Source organism: Cheilinus undulatus, linkage group 11 (genome assembly GCF_018320785.1).
Source record: "Cheilinus undulatus linkage group 11, ASM1832078v1, whole genome shotgun sequence".
Classification (NCBI taxonomy): Eukaryota; Metazoa; Chordata; class Actinopteri; order Labriformes; family Labridae; genus Cheilinus; species Cheilinus undulatus.
In genome coordinates, this window is record NC_054875.1 from 25,681,381 (window position 1) to 25,697,177 (window position 15,797).

The 15,797-nt window shown below is 41.7% G+C and overlaps 2 protein-coding genes across 3 annotated transcripts; both read left to right on the forward strand.

Moving 5' to 3' along the window:
* Positions 1-6,326: 6,326 nt before the first annotated feature.
* On the forward strand, positions 6,327-8,403 carry hoxc6a (homeobox C6a). 2 transcript variants are annotated; one of them, XM_041800153.1, is made up of 2 exons: positions 6,327-6,929; positions 7,349-8,403. In XM_041800153.1, exons 1-2 carry the CDS (start codon positions 6,533-6,535, stop codon positions 7,660-7,662), a joined length of 711 nt encoding a protein of 236 aa, XP_041656087.1. In that variant the 5' UTR covers positions 6,327-6,532; the 3' UTR covers positions 7,663-8,403. The 2 variants fall into 2 exon arrangements, with proteins under 2 accessions (XP_041656087.1, XP_041656088.1); XM_041800154.1 differs by having other exon boundaries at positions 7,352-8,403.
* Positions 8,404-9,177: 774 nt separating this feature from the next.
* hoxc5a (homeobox C5a) lies at positions 9,178-12,001 on the forward strand. Its single transcript, XM_041800155.1, has 2 exons — positions 9,178-9,802; positions 11,004-12,001. Exons 1-2 carry the CDS (start codon positions 9,322-9,324, stop codon positions 11,210-11,212), a joined length of 690 nt encoding a protein of 229 aa, XP_041656089.1. The 5' UTR covers positions 9,178-9,321; the 3' UTR covers positions 11,213-12,001.
* Positions 12,002-15,797: the final 3,796 nt, after the last annotated feature.

Sequence of the window (15,797 nt, forward strand, 5' to 3'; positions counted from 1 at the left end):
CATGTCACAATTTAATATTTCTAAGGCGAGAGGCCCCGGTGTAGGGGGATTTAGGAGCTAAAGGCTGCGTAAGAGGCTTTTATAAACTTGTCTTTTTGTGGTTCTGATCTGAAATTCTTCTTTCTGTTTAGTTCATTTATGTCATAAACTTTGATGTGATTTTTAAACAGACTGTTGAAGCTGAGGACGGTACTTTCTAGCCTCAGCTGAAACCTCTTTTGAACATGTGCAACTACTGTGCGTAATTTGAGTGCGTAATTTCAATGCGTAATTTTCATCCTTGTAGATCAAATTTCAAGTTTCTAACAGTTTGTTCATTCCTTATATTAAGGTTGTTTGGCTGCTGTGTTGTATGCGATTTCAAGCTGCATCTTTCCTGCTTTCCAAGTTAAAAATGAAAATACCTTGTGACCAATTTTCTCTTTCCCCCTTATTTTCTTAATACGCTTTTATCCAGAGCATCCAGTTGATGTTTGGTGTGTACAGTGAGTCGTGCCATCTGCTCACAGTCATGCAATCCAACCTGAGAGTCAGTCTGACAGAAAGAGGTCCTAATATGGAATTACAGTTTAGTCTAATTGAGGTTTAATTAGATGCCGTGCCTCTCTGTCTCTTTCCCTCCTTTCCGTCCCTCTCTCTCTCTCTCTTCCTCTCACACTTTCATTTCCCGTTGGCTCCTGGTCCATCATGGCATACAGCCTGTCCACAAGGGGAACTGTCATTTCTATCTGACGTATGCACGTCTCATTTGTGACATATGGGAGAAATTTCAGCCTCGCGCCTCATATCATGTGGCCATTTTTAGTTTTGTGCAATCGAAAAAAAAGCAACGGGAGAAAGATGGGTGCAAACATTCCTGGTTGTTAAAGGGAGAAATTTACAGCTGAGTAATAAAAGTTTACGACTGAATCCTATCTGCGATTGGCTGCAGCGAGCCACGTGGCACACGCTCTATGAACATGAACTTTATGCTGTTGTCTATTCTCTGGTCCTTCCCTTGTATCAGCAGCAGAATAACGCTGGGGCGTAGAAAGCTCTTTTTCCTCCTTTTTACTCTGATATTAAAAACACTGCACGGTGATTTTGTGGCACTGCTGCTTCGTGTGACATTCATCCGATCTCCGACTTCCTGACAGAGGGATCTTCGGGAGACAGTCGCCGCCTCTACCAGCCGCTGCTGCCTGCGATTATCCCTCCCGGAGGCAATAAAAGCGCGCCTGGGAGAAAAGGAAAGAGATCGAGAAAGGCTGCTAGAAAAGACTTTCCTGGCGCACAGACGCCCCTCAACGTCGGGATGTGATGCTGAGAGGAGCACGGGAGATGTGCGCTTTGTTGATATTATCCATACAGCTGCTGCGCGAGGCTGCACCTACGGAGAGCCAGCTAAAGGTAAGATTACACATACCTCTTTCACTATTTCTCAGTGTTCTTATGCTGTGTTTGGCTCGTGAACGTTGGAGCTGGAATGATGAATGATGTAGAGAGTGTGCATGTATTTTGTGCAGCCGTGACCTGACCTGTAGCCTGGCTGACCACTGTAATACCTGCCAGTCATACACCTGCGTGTTTGTAGTGGCTGCCTCAGCCTACATTAGCAGAGCATTTTCATCCTGCCATGCCAGCGTGTTGTGATAAATCGGCCACTGATAGTAAACTTTGTCATCACTCACAGGCCCCTCTGCCCAGGCAGTGACAAATTATACTCAAAGCTCTCTGATGTGCTCTAATTATTCCTGCTCTCCATACTTGTCGTCGCTTGTTATATTATCCAGTGTGTGCCAAGAGCTTTGATAACATTTGCAATTTTTACGCACACGCTTACGCACAGATTCACACCCTCTTTCACTACATACGACACACATAAGCTTCAATATGTGCTCTCTAACATGCAGTGTGAATCCCCAGCAGTGCCCCCTAGCGATCGCTGGTGTTACATGTGGAAGTGGGCGGGTGTTGAGGCTTGTTGTTTATGGCTGCTGCCTTTCGGCGGAGGTCCACTGCGGATGTCAGCTGACCTGGCTGATACACTGCTGCACGAGCTGACACAGAGGAGTGTTTCCGACTGTCAAATTTGTGTTGTTGTTGTTGTCAGCTTGGAGAGCTTTTGGATCTGTTTGGTTGTTTGTGATGCAGTGATTTATTATGACGTGCTGCCTGTTGACATAATCACTGACGACACTGTGAGTGTTGGGACGACATTTTATTTAATCCATGAGCAAGTAACATCACTTGTTTTCATTTTATCATCATATCCTCAAAAACCAGAGCAGTGCGTAAAATAAATTTAACAAGACTGACAAATCTTGATTGGACACCCTCAATATCTGAGTGCCAGCAACAAAAACAAATAAAAATAACTTACTGGTCAAATCAAGACTAGTTTCTAGACATTCAAGCACACTATATGTGGCTGAAACACAACTCTGCATGCGCAAAATGCGCATTTACGCACGTATACAAGCATATTTGTTTACAGCAACTGTATGACCAAGATGTTAAATATAATGAATAGAATCAGCATACATACATAAGGAAATACTGCAGAAACTTTGCACCCTGAACTTAGTTTGCCTATTGAAGAAGTTTCCAAAGGCATCATAAATACCACCGTGTGTGTGACTCAGACAGCAGTTTGCTTGTTGTGTGCCTGTGAAGTTAAAAGCTGCTTGTTTTTCAAAGCTCTGCTCCTTCTGTGTTTTATTATGGCCTGCCTTGCGACAAAAATCTTTTGTGCTCTTCCAAAAGTTTAAAAGTGTGTGTATGTACGTGTCTCCAGCTTCAAAAATATTGTCTCAACCTCTCTGTGAAAGCCTTTAAAGTCTTATAACCTACTGTCAGACATGTTGTTTGCTTTTCCCTTATGAAACGTCCTGTCTGCTGCTGCGTCTGTGGAGAGAGAAGAGAGAGACAGAGAGAGTCTGTTTAATGCGATCCATTTGTGCTGTGAGGTAAATCTTAGTTTAAAATAAGAGGGGGAGAACACAGTCTATTGTTTTGCCCTGCAGTGTTTTAAAAGCACAGATAGTCTGGCATAAAGCTCCATGCAGTCATGAATCTGTCCGCATCACCACATTTAGAACCTCACTTACGAATCCCGACAGGGCTCAAAATTTTGCCTACTAATGGTCATAATTTATGATGTGTGGATCAACATGCGCTCATTGGCCAACAGCTTCCTGAGTGCTTAACGAGCATAAAGTCGAACACTTCCGGACATTAATTGGGCCAGCCAGCGATGGTAAAGTGCTTATAGAGGGCTTTACATTGTTAGTATGTGAATTACTCCTTATTAGTCAGGTTAGGAGCGGGGGAGAGGAAAAAAGGCATCAGAGGCTCAGCACACTTCTCCTCCCTTGCTGTGTTTTTAATCATGGCTGATAATGTAGAAATTTTACAGCTCCCATACAACTAATACTGAGCGATGTTGTGATTTTGGGTATTAATGGAGATCTAAAGGAGTGCGTAACAGAAGCGTGCACGTGGACGGGCCTCGCTTTGCTGCACGGGGGCGAACTGGGAAAGTTAGGCCTTCTGTGCGAGAGCCATTAAAAGTTAAAATTCAACATTAAAGTGCTTCAACTAAAAACGCCTTCAAATAACAATAATGGAATGAAATTTGTTATGTAATATCATATATTTGGCATTATCTTTATCTGCTCTGTGAATCAACCAGAAAAGTACAAATTAAGAGCATGCACATTAATTAATAATTGACGCTTATTAATAATATCCATGGTCAGTACTAAGTACCATGATCCTGTTAATAATGTATGACATTCCTTCCTGGTTCTTCCTTCCTCGATGTCATAATTTCCTTCCAAAGCTCGTGCACCAAACGGCAGAAGCCGTGAATGTGATTTGCCTCACGGGCCGCAATAAAACACTAAAACACGAGGGACGAATGACCTTTCTAATTCTGCACACTGGCTCGAGCTCTGCTGCATTCCTGCTCCTCCAGTCCACACATTGGCTTTAGTGTTCAGCCTTTTATTTACAACCCAAACTTTATAGAGCAGCGTGCTTTATTTTCTTCTCCAGGAGGCTGTGAAGAACAATTGAGGGGGTATGTGCATTTTTGAAATTCAAAAAAAGTTTAAAATCATTGGAGTTAAAGCTAAACCCCTGAAAATTTGTGTGAATATTAAAACTGTAAAAATGCAAATTATAAAAAGGGCTGCACGACAGTAGGTTTTTTGAAACAAAGCTTGCAGGCGTGTTGTTTTTGGCGCATGACAAAATCAGAAAAAGGAAGGCGAATACCAAACAGATTACTTCTCCATTTATTGCCGTATTTTTCTGTTTTTTTTTTTTGTTTGTTTGTTTGTTTTTTTTTAATTCAAAATAATCCTGAAAATATAGTGACTTATGTGTAGTGAGATTTTTTTCTCCCTTTCCCCCACACTTTACTGCCCCAAAATATCATCTGATTTTTAAAATAATAAAACAAGGATTAAAAATAATCCACTGACATTACAGATGAGGGATATCACGTCCTCCAACTTTTGCGCTTTATTTGCCCCAAATCTGTGCTCCGCGGATGTCACATATGGCCACGAATAAGGTGAGGGGAAACTTTTATTGCACCAGCTACTTCCTCCTCTTTGTTCTTGTCTCTTTTATGGGCTATTCGGGATCCCAAACAACACACAAAACAGTGTTGCACGTTTAGTGTGCAAGTATTCACCCTACTGAGGAAATCAATGAGTCAGACCAGTTGGCAGCTGTGGCTGCGTTTGAACAGACATTTTTAATACCTGTATTGATTGTTTTATTGGTATCTGTTATGGCTTGTTGTGAAAAGCCAAGATAATCCGAGTTATATTGTTATAAGTGAAACTGTGAACTTTTACTTTTAATTTCGATGGATTTAAAAGTTGAATTTTAACATTTATGGGTTTAAAAATTTACCTTTTACAATTGCAAAAATGTAACTTAATAATTTTGCGCCATTTGGCTCAGGTTGTGGTAAACTGCTTTGTTTTCTAAAATAATCTAGACTTTTACGCACGGTCCAGACACGCTCTGGACATTTTAAGACTTTTGTAGAACACCTCTAAAGTCATTTCCAAACCCGTAATTTTCTCCAGGGATAATTATCAGTTCCTCTTCCCTCTGTGTGTTAGAGGAATGTCGACGAATAATCAGGACATGGCTAGAAAAATAGTCAGCATGCGCGCGTAAAAGCTTTTTTTTTTTTTTTTTTAAAGACGCATCAAACAGCTCTAACTTCTGTGCGTAAAATCCAAGCCTCCTATTTTCTTTTGTAGCGGTGAGTTTAAGGGACTGTACCTGAGACTAGCAGCTCATAGTGAACACCGGGCTCAGCTGGCCCGTGGAGGACTCCGTCTGACATGTTGGACAGGCGCATAACTGATTGGACTGTCTGATAGAGTTGGAATGGTCTTATAGACGCTCTTTTCCTCTTGTTGGCTAGAGTGAAGTCATGACTTCTCCTTTGCTGTTTGGTGTGCAGAGCTTTCATGTGCTTGTGTTGCAGGGCTCTGCTGCTGCAGAGATAGTTGTTGGTGAGCTGGGGAACGTCACTTGTTTTATTGCCCTCACAGAAGAGAGACCATAAAGGCATTCTTAACCACCCACACCCTCCCCCAGTTTACTGCAAAAGCATGGAAAATGCTCACACGCCGGATAATTCATACACAATGGAATAATTAAGAATATGTTGGAAACTAGGCGAGATAAACAAACACAAAACGACTAATTTCAATTTTAGTTTATATACAAAAGTGCTGCTTCCTGTGGCATGCCAGCATAGAGATGATGTAGGAAATATCTGCAGTAGTGAGGGGGAATTTGAACAGATTTTTTTCTTTACTTAAACACACATACATTCACACACATTCACGTGCAATCACTCACACAAAACCACACAAACCCACAGGAAATGGCTCTGCTTTTCTGTCTGATTAATGACATTACATCTAATATCTTGATTTCTCCCTTTTAAAACCTCTCTTAAATTGAGCTCGTGCGTGATATTATGCAAATATCCCGCCCTGCTTTGACTATGATCCCTGTTCTGAATGACATTGGCCACATTTCCCATCCCCACTTCCCTCTCCAAACACCACATTCTCTAAAACTTCACGTCAAAAATGTCTCATCCATCCAGGCTGCACAGACAGTGTGCCACTCCAACTCCACGTCGTGTTTATCGGCATTTAGCACTAATGTTCAAGCTCTGAGCTAAAAGCTACACTTTCTCTTCAACTCCTGCCTCTCAATTGGTGGAGACCGGTCAGCTGACGTTGTCATATTGTCTCTCACCGAGCCAAGCCTCGGCTATAACACTCGCGTTTGTGCGTCTTAACCGGAGATTGGAAATTAATAATATTGAATCCTCAAAGTAGCCCACGTCCAGTTAGAGAGGCAGAAAGTGGAGAGAGAAAAAAGAAGAGCTTGGAGAAAGGTGTGGTTGGTTGACACAGACGGGAAGGAGATTTACTGAGAAGGAGATTGAAAAGAGAGCGATAAAGAAGTGGGGAGAGTTTGGAGAGAGGGTTACAAGCAAGGTATGAATTCTTATTTCGCAAACCCGTCGCTCTCGTGCCATTTATCCGGTGGTCAAGATGTTTTGCCTAACGTCCCCCTGAACTCCACCACCTATGACACAGTCAGACATTTTTCGTCGTACGGTGCCGCTGTGACCCAGAATCGGATATATGCACCTTTCTACTCCCCTCAAGACAATGTCGTCTTTGGCTCTGGCAGGGCACAGTACGAGTATGGATCAAACGTGTTTCTTCAAGACAAGGACGTGCTCCCCAGCTGCAGACAAACTAACATGGGACTCAATACACAAAGCCACATTGCTCAAGAGTACAGTTTGGATCAAGGAAGAGCAGGAGCGCAGGAGCAGAAAAGCAACATCCCGATCTACCCGTGGATGCAGCGCATGAACTCACACAGCGGTGAGTTTTACTACGACAAATAAATTAAGGAAATGGGCCACTTTTACGATATGTCTTACCAAGAGAGTAAGTTACTTTTTATGGCCCCATAAAACATTACTGTATCCCCTCGACCTGTAGATGGGCCTTTGCATGTGCAAACAAACAGCTTTCATTTTAAGGAAGATTTAGAAGCCATACAGAGGCGCGTGAGGCAAAGAGGATGCATTATGATGCTTTTATGATTTGAGATAATAAAGAAGAGATGCCCTCTGAGATAGTCTTTCAGCTAAATTTATTTATACTTCTGCATGGATTTAGATTATTATGTAAAACTTATTCCCAACTACTTCAAAGCAATAGTCAACCACAGACAGAGATTTATTTGTTTTAATGTCGCTTACAAATGATTAAATTAGTACTTCCACTTTGTATCCCAGCAGGAGTGGGCTACGGGACAGACAGGCGCAGAGGACGCCAGATCTACTCTCGCTACCAAACCCTCGAGCTGGAAAAGGAGTTTCACTTCAACCGCTACCTGACCAGGCGCAGACGCATCGAAATTGCTAATGCGCTTTGTTTAACGGAGCGCCAGATCAAAATTTGGTTTCAGAACCGGCGCATGAAGTGGAAGAAAGAGAGCAACCTGACCTCCACGGTGACTGGAAGTGAACAGACAGGAGCTTCTCAGGAGGAGGAAGCGCGCAGTGGCGCAGTGGAGGAAAAGAAGGAAGAGGACAAGAAGAAAGAATAGTTCAAAAAGAAGAAGAAGAAAACCCAACATAACTACCTAAAATATCTACATGGACTTGAGAGCGACTTCACTGCATGATGGCTAAACCCCGCAGCTCTCCCACTAAAACCCCATGTTGATCACAGGAGTGTTGAGCCTCAGAAATCCAAATTATTTCAGCCTCAGTTTGGCCCCTGTGACATGTGGAGCGCTCATGTATTTTTTATTTTACTGCAATGTCACACTTGTATTGTGAAAATAAAAAAGTATTAATTTTTACGTTATTCTCATGCCAGTAAAACCTGTGTATTTATCCCCCACACCCCATCCATCTCTGTGAACTCTTTGATCACCTCTCAGAATACAGTGTTGGTCAGACCTAGCTCAGTATTGTACACGCACATTCCACGGAAGGACCGGACACTTCATGTGATCACCGTATAATCCACTACTTGAATAATGCGCGGAAAAGTGTCCTGCTGCATAAACATTAAAGTTGCACGGATATTGAATACACTCCACACACACATGCGCACACACAACTTAAATGCCTGTATATAATCAAAGTATAACATGTCATCCCTGTGGGGACTTATGTGCATTTAGCCGCTATAATAGACGCTGCATAACATAAAAACTGCGCTTTTAGCCCCCTTCTTTTGATTTGTCCAACTGACACAATAGTCTTCCCTTGTGAGATAGATTTGTACACTTTTAATTCTCCACTTTGTTTGGAAAAGTCATGTTTGTCATAAATGTGTATCATGGAATAAAATATTTGTAAAACTTTAAGACTTGTCCTGTGTCTTTTGGAGGCAAAATCACTATCAGAGCTGACCGCTTAAAGACAGGTCCATGAAATTACGCACAAAGATCTGTGCGTAAAATGAGAATCTTGTGGCCAAATTTGGATGATATCATAAACTTTATGGCAAAATGATAGAAGAGCGGAACAACGCAGGCTGATTGCGTGATTTTAAGGCAATATTTTCACCCTTATATGGAATTTCCAATTTTCTGATTGATTGTTGAAGCACGGGAATGAGCCATTACCACATTTTCAGATTGGCACCATAACATTCCCGTCGCTTTCTTACTATAACAGACTATTTGCGCCTTTACGCGTAAATTTACGTCCATGCGTAAAGATGGAGGCACTTTAACTTTTATTATTATCATAATCATCATTGTGGTATTATTATTGTTATTATGACTGATATTATTACGTGTGTGTGAGTTGCTGGACACGCACTGTGTCAAGGAGCTCTGGACGCTCGTGACCGTCCTGCTCCATACCAGACACCAGATGACGCTCTTGTCTTACTGTCCTGCCCTTTTTTCGCTAAACATCCCTGCCTGGTCCTCAACAACCAACAGCTCAAAGTTTACCGGACACGTTTCTCCTATTCATCAATATCCCCATTGAGTATCAAAGCCAATTTATGACTGGCCAACATGCGCACGTGATCCCTTACAAATACCCCATATTTGGGCAGCGCACGTCGGATCAAGAATTAAAAAAAGATACCAAAGCCTACTCCACCTATAAATCCTGGATTATTTTTTAGAGCAGACAGCTGTGAATTTTCCTAAAGCGGCTACAAAGAAAAGCAATGACCAACAAAAACAAGGACGCATCCATCCCGCAGCCCTCTCTAGTTTAAAAAGAAACGAGTTAAAATGAGCTCTTATGTTGACAGCTACAATCTCAGGCAAACAAGCGAGACAACTTCTCCTAACACTATGTTTAGTTTCGATGTATCTGGGCGCACGTCCAGCCGCTATGAGGGTGTTAATGTGAGCGGGATATTCACTTGTCCCGTCCCCACGACCTCTGCTGAACGGGAGGAGATGAAAACTAGCCTGCGTGGCAGTGCGGATACTCCTCTCCTGCCTGGACCACAGATAACCATGGTCTCCAGTAGCTCGTCCGGGGACGACGTAGGCGGACTCGGCTACGGTAGCAGCACTCTGCTGGGACAAGAGGCGGACAGAGACCCGGGGAGGAGCGCGAAGTCCGGCGGCGACAAGAACCAGGAGAGCGAGAGAAACGCGGAGAAGACGCAGACGGTGAAAAGGAGCCAAAAAGTGAGCCAACGGCAGGACAGTGAGCAGCGGCCACAGATTTATCCATGGATGACAAAACTGCACATGAGCCACGGTAAAGTTTGCCTTTTTCCTAAAGTGCGACTGAGATGCTTTCCCTTATTCACTCTTTACGCTGCAACACTTCTTGTCGCTCGTTCCACTTTCCCCTCTTGAGTTTTATAGGCCAAACGCAGGAAATAATAAAAACTCGCGGTCATAAATTTTATGACAAAGGCATCCATTGCTCGTAAACCGGCTCTGTTACGGTGAAGAGGTGATCTGCGGGGTGATTTATGGTACTATAATTGGATAAGAGAACTAAACTGTGATAAAACTATGAAATAATATTTACAAATCCCCCTCCAAGAATTAGTTTGTGCCTTGTTTCTTTTTATAGCCTTATCCAGCGTCACGTTTTTACATGATGACACTGTATGTGTGGGAGAAGCTTTAGCCTTAAATTGAACTCTGGGAAACACCATTGCCCTGACCCAATCATGAACTTTTCACCTCTAAAACATTTCAATAGGCGTGTTCTTCTCTCTGCCTTGAGAAACCACTGGTTGCCTGTTGAGGCTGCAGATGGACAGTGAGCACATATGCTGCAAAAAAAAGAGAGGAGATACTTCTGTTTTGTGCTGCTCCAAATGCAAATATGTAGGAGAAGGAGCACAGCTGGGATGTCTGAAATCTTTCAGCCCAGTAGTGAAGGCCTGTTGCTGTTTTAAAGATGCATGTGCACGAGCACATCTTTAAAAATATTTAGAATTGACCTTTTCTAATGCACAGACTTAACACGCCTGATTATCCTCCCACGAGGCTATTTTGCCTCTTACAGCCGATATCAGGCCGAGACCAGTGTTTACAAAGACAGTGCGTGATGTCCTCTAATATTCATGTAAATTAAAGCTCCTTAAATGTTATACACTAGTGTTTTTTTGTTTGTTTGTTTTTTTGTTTGTTTTATTTTGAAAGGATCTAGAGGGCCTTCACTCTTCTTCCGCGAGTTTATTTATTGAATCTAGTTAACCATCCTTTTGAGACAGACGTACATTTTTATTACTCACATCCACAGTAAGTTATATCAGGTTAAATTAGGTTATGTAAAGAGATATGAGGGTAGAAGAGGCATACATGAAAATAATCCGCCTGTAATGCTTCTTTATGGATAACATAGCATCTTTAAATGCAATAACATTTTCTATTACGTTATTTCTATATTTATTTATCTCTCTAATGCTTCTGAAGGCTAACTGATTTTAATACACCCTCAGAATCGGAGGGTAAGCGCTCCAGGACCAGCTACACCCGCTACCAGACTCTGGAGCTGGAGAAAGAGTTTCACTTCAACCGCTACCTGAGCCGCCGCAGGCGCGTGGAGATCGCGCACACCCTGTGCCTGAACGAGAGGCAGATCAAAATCTGGTTTCAGAACAGACGGATGAAGTGGAAGAAGGACTCAAAGATCAAAGTGAAGGAGTAAAAAAAAAAAAAAAAAAAAAAAAAAAAGAAGAACAAGTGCAGCACATATTGTGTCAGCACCACGTTTCTGCTGCTGCTGCACCATAGTGCTGCTGGAGTGGCGCGTGACCTCCGGATGAACTGCGAGGAGCAATGACATCATGACACCGCGCTCTGTGCTTCATCACCAATTATGTGTCACTTGGTGCAGTTTGGGACCTAATGTATTGAATATCACTCACTTTGATCAATCGGTTTACATTTTTAAATTAATTTGCTGCCCATGCGATGAGAAGCTCACTTTGCTGCACGGAGAGGACACGAGGCTGAGGGGGAGCTGCGGCTCCTTCACGCTGCAAGGCGCACTGCTCTGCAGTGCACTGAGAGGCTGCACAATAATACTAATAATATCTTTTAATTATGGTAACAGTGGAGGAGGCTGAATGATAGAGCACTCTTTGTCATTCTCATCATGTGAGGAAACTTCAAGGTCAATCATTCAGAATGCGCAAAGTATTTCTGACTGCCCTGGAATCAAACAGTTCCCTGCAGTATAAACTACTTCTCTTTCTTTTTTCCTGTCTGATATGTTCAAACAGTACTTTAGGATGTGTGGTGTGTTCAATGAGCTAATATTTGAGTGGATCTCTGTCCATGTTGTCTGTCCTCTTCCTGTGAATCTAGATCATTGTGTGTAACTCAGCGACTGTGTGTGATAATATTGTGATGTGCAATGAAGCCATTTCTGTACACTGTACCTGGTTTAAAATGAGGCCCAGAACTATTGATAGGTGGCTGAATTGTCGATTGTAACCAATAAAATGTCATCAATGAAAAAGCTAAGGCGTTTTATTTTGAAAGTGTGCACCTTTCTCACCATGTCTCCTATCACAGCACTGGCTATGTTTATTCAACTGGATAAAAATATGAAATTTAAAAGGGAAAAATATCCTCTGTTTTTTACTCCATTGATGACGTCTTTAGTCTGATCATCTCTGAATTTGTCTGACTGACAAACGCGCTCAGAAGTTTAATGCCCTCATAAAAGTTTATTGCCCCTCTTCCAGCCTTCTACCACAGGCACGCTCCGTTTCCTGTTTAGTTAGGGAAGGAAGACACTCTAAGTAGGCTGTGATAATACTCGCCCACAACATGGATGCAAAACTTTGGTTTCCTGTGGCCGCAGACGGACGCGCCGCGCGCCACAGCTGAGGCCATATGGCACCTTTTAATCCTGGCATCATTACGCTGCAGTAAAAACAACACTTTCTGCCGCTGTAGAGTACATAAAATCACACAGGTTGCTTTTGTAGGAATAGGAGAAGTATGTCGCAGTTTAACCCAACGTTAGGAGGTCATTTCTATCTATAACGACTCAAGGAAAATAAAAATACACTCACCTTTAAACTAAAAGCTTCCTATTCAACTTCCTGGACGGTTTTGAGAACCGGTCAGCACAGCGTCCACTTTCTCTGCGCTCTGTTAGGCCTAATCTATACATGGACAATGCATTCAATCCCCTTTTTCTATGTCTTTCTTTTAGGGTATTTTAAAGTTTACAAGGTTACATATGCCAATTGCCCCAAGCAGGGCCTGTGAATGGTGCATAGGAAGCACGTGGTGTCATTTAAGTGGGTTTTATGGCCTGGAAGAGCTGACAAACCTTCGATATATACACATCATATATAATCTTAACTGTCCGGAATCGCAGCTGCCGGCTTCCCCTTATCTGAGGGAGAAAGGGCTTTGTGGCAGTGAGGATGCAGTACCTTTCTCCGGACTGTGTGAGAGGCGGCTGCTGCTGCGGAGAGCTGCACGCTGCAGTAAGTTCATTTTAACTTTGCCTACAGGCCTGCGACTGTGCTGGGGGAAATATTCTGTATTTTTTATTAGTGTGACGTAGAGTGCATGGTTGTTTATTTGATTACCTATAAAAAAAAATAATGGCTTTGATTGGTGATTTTTACGCGTAAATAGTACTGGAGAAATGATGCTTTTAAATCAGGCTAGTCTGTATTTATTTGGCGTGTATACATCATGAGTATGAGAACGGTATAATCTAGATGACACCATAATTTCGCTTGTTCCTATTGGGCTATTTAAATATTTTATTTCTGTAGCATACACGCATATTTGCATCAGATTTTGATCTAGGGAATTTAAAAGAAAAACCGTGATTTTTTTTTTTTGAAATCCTCTCAGAGGATGTGCAGACCAGTAGCAGTTCGTGTCATTCAACAGTTTGTTTTGCTGATGCTCCTGTCTGTAAGAAGAGAGAAAAATGTCTGCGAGGAAATAAAAAACAGCCACAACTATCAAAAATCATCTGGCGTCCAGCCTTAGCCCCCAGCTCTCCCTTCTTTGTAAACATACACATCAAAGATCTCTCTTCCAGGCACATCTAACTGTTGGATTTGTTAAGATATTGTTTCTAGTAATTGTTAAGATTATGATTTGGTTCCGTTGCGCAGATTGCGGGAGATAAATACAATCAAAAATGTGTGTTTTGTGCCAAAGTTAAAATGCTACATCACATAAACAAACATCAATGCGTAAAATGGTGCGTCTTGTCACTGTTTCACCTTGGTGTCATGGCAGATTGGGTGCTCCTGTTGTTTTAGGGTCATGTCTGGGCCAACAGACAGCTCAGTAGTCTAATTATTATGACATTGTCTGAAGTCAAACTTTGATAAAATCACTGAAGAGATGACTGCTGCGTGTTTAACAAGAATGCACCTTCTTCCTCTGCATATGAATATTTGTTTTCCACTCCTTGTATTTATTCAAACTTGTCCTCGTGCAGGAGGTAGATATGACTGAATTGATCAGTTTGGAGACTGATGAGGCGATGTGATCTTACAGTTCGATAGTTTTCCATAGGGCACATGATTTAATTGCTCATAAGTCTTAGTGCGCAGCTCAGCCTAGAAATACTGGTGTTTGTTTAATCAATGTGTGGAGCTGCAAATGGCTCATTTTGATATTAAGTCTGGTTTGTGTGAGTGCAGCTCGGCTCAGAGAGAGAGAGAGAGAGAGAGAGAGATGCAGGAGTGTGCGTGCTGACTGTGGACCTGCTTTAACTGCATTTATTCACCTTTGTGGATGTCAGACTGTGCCAGGACTTTGTTGTTTTGTTTTTGAAAATGAAGATGATTTTTTCAGTGTTTTAAGGCATGCAAGTTGATCAATTGTACACTTCCAATAGGGGGCGCTGTGTAACATACTGCTGTGTGGGTGATCAGACAAAGTTGGGGCAAAGTGACCACGGAAGGACTCTTGAATTCCCCAATTTGTTGTTTTTTTAATCATTTGTTTCAGGGAAAATTTATTATAACAAAAGAATATATTTTTATTGGTGATTTCAAACTAAAATAAGGAAACTCCTAACTACATCATGCAAACTTATCATCTCCTAAAACATAGAATATTTTCTTTTTGCTATAATTAAGGAGAAAATTTGATGCGTAAAAAGGCTCTAAAATAATTTACACAGTTGTAATCATCGAAATAGTTTAGTGTTCTTTTTGTTAATTTTTTTTAGGAGTAAGTTTAAATAAAAAAATGATGCTACCCGACAGAAAAGCCAATCAATCTGAAATCAGAGTAACAGGAGCAAAGTAAAAGTGACACAAGGTAAACATCCGTTTTCTCTGCGCTCTTGTGTTCCTTTCTCTGACCTGTGGAGCTGACACTACCATCATTCACACACACGGGTCATTTCCGGGTGAGCACAGGCTTCCCTCTTTGTCTGAGCCCAAATCAGAACCATAAACTCATTACACCGTTATGAGCACGGAGAGAATTTATTTACAATGTGTGGACAAAGTCGTGATTCTTATATTGACTGTGCGCCATAATTCAGCCGCGATGAAGTCCGGGGATTCCTATTCATAGAACATTTGCCCAAGGAAATACCAAAACGCCTGTAAATTTGGTTTTTACTGTCTGAAAATGACCCGTCCTCGATTTTCTGTCCTCGGTCCAGTTCTGCTGGAGCCCACACATGTCAGAGCTCTTTCTAGGACAGACTCCCTTCAGTTAGGCTGAAACAGAGGAGATGAGAGGAGAGGGACGCACTGAGGGATCATTAACATGAATTAATATCGAAACATTTCAAAACTATTCATTACTGCATTTCAGCGTTGGTAAATTCCCTGCAGATAATTCTATAAATAAATAAATAAATATTCTGAGAGTTTGACATAAATTACTGCCCATGATTTTACTGCATTCATTTTTATTTTTAAGCATTATTTCCTTTTCCATGGTTGGAAATTTAAATGGAGCATAAATGAAATTTTACGCACACTTGCTGCATCCGTCTATTAAAACTTTTACGCGCGTGATGTTAGATGTTTAGAAAATCAAAGCTCGGTTAATTTAGAAAATGACCTGTGAATAAATGATTGATCAGTGATTCTAGTTATGTCAGTGTTTGGAAGGATGTTGGCACATTTAACAAGCATTTATATTTTCCACTTTGGATCACAACCTTCTGTTTTATTTTTTTACTTAGTGATCCTGATCTAATTTTCTGCTCCCTTCTCTTTTCCAGACTGTTCTTCGGGTCAAAAAGAGTGGCTCCACGGATTTCTCAGTAAGTGTTA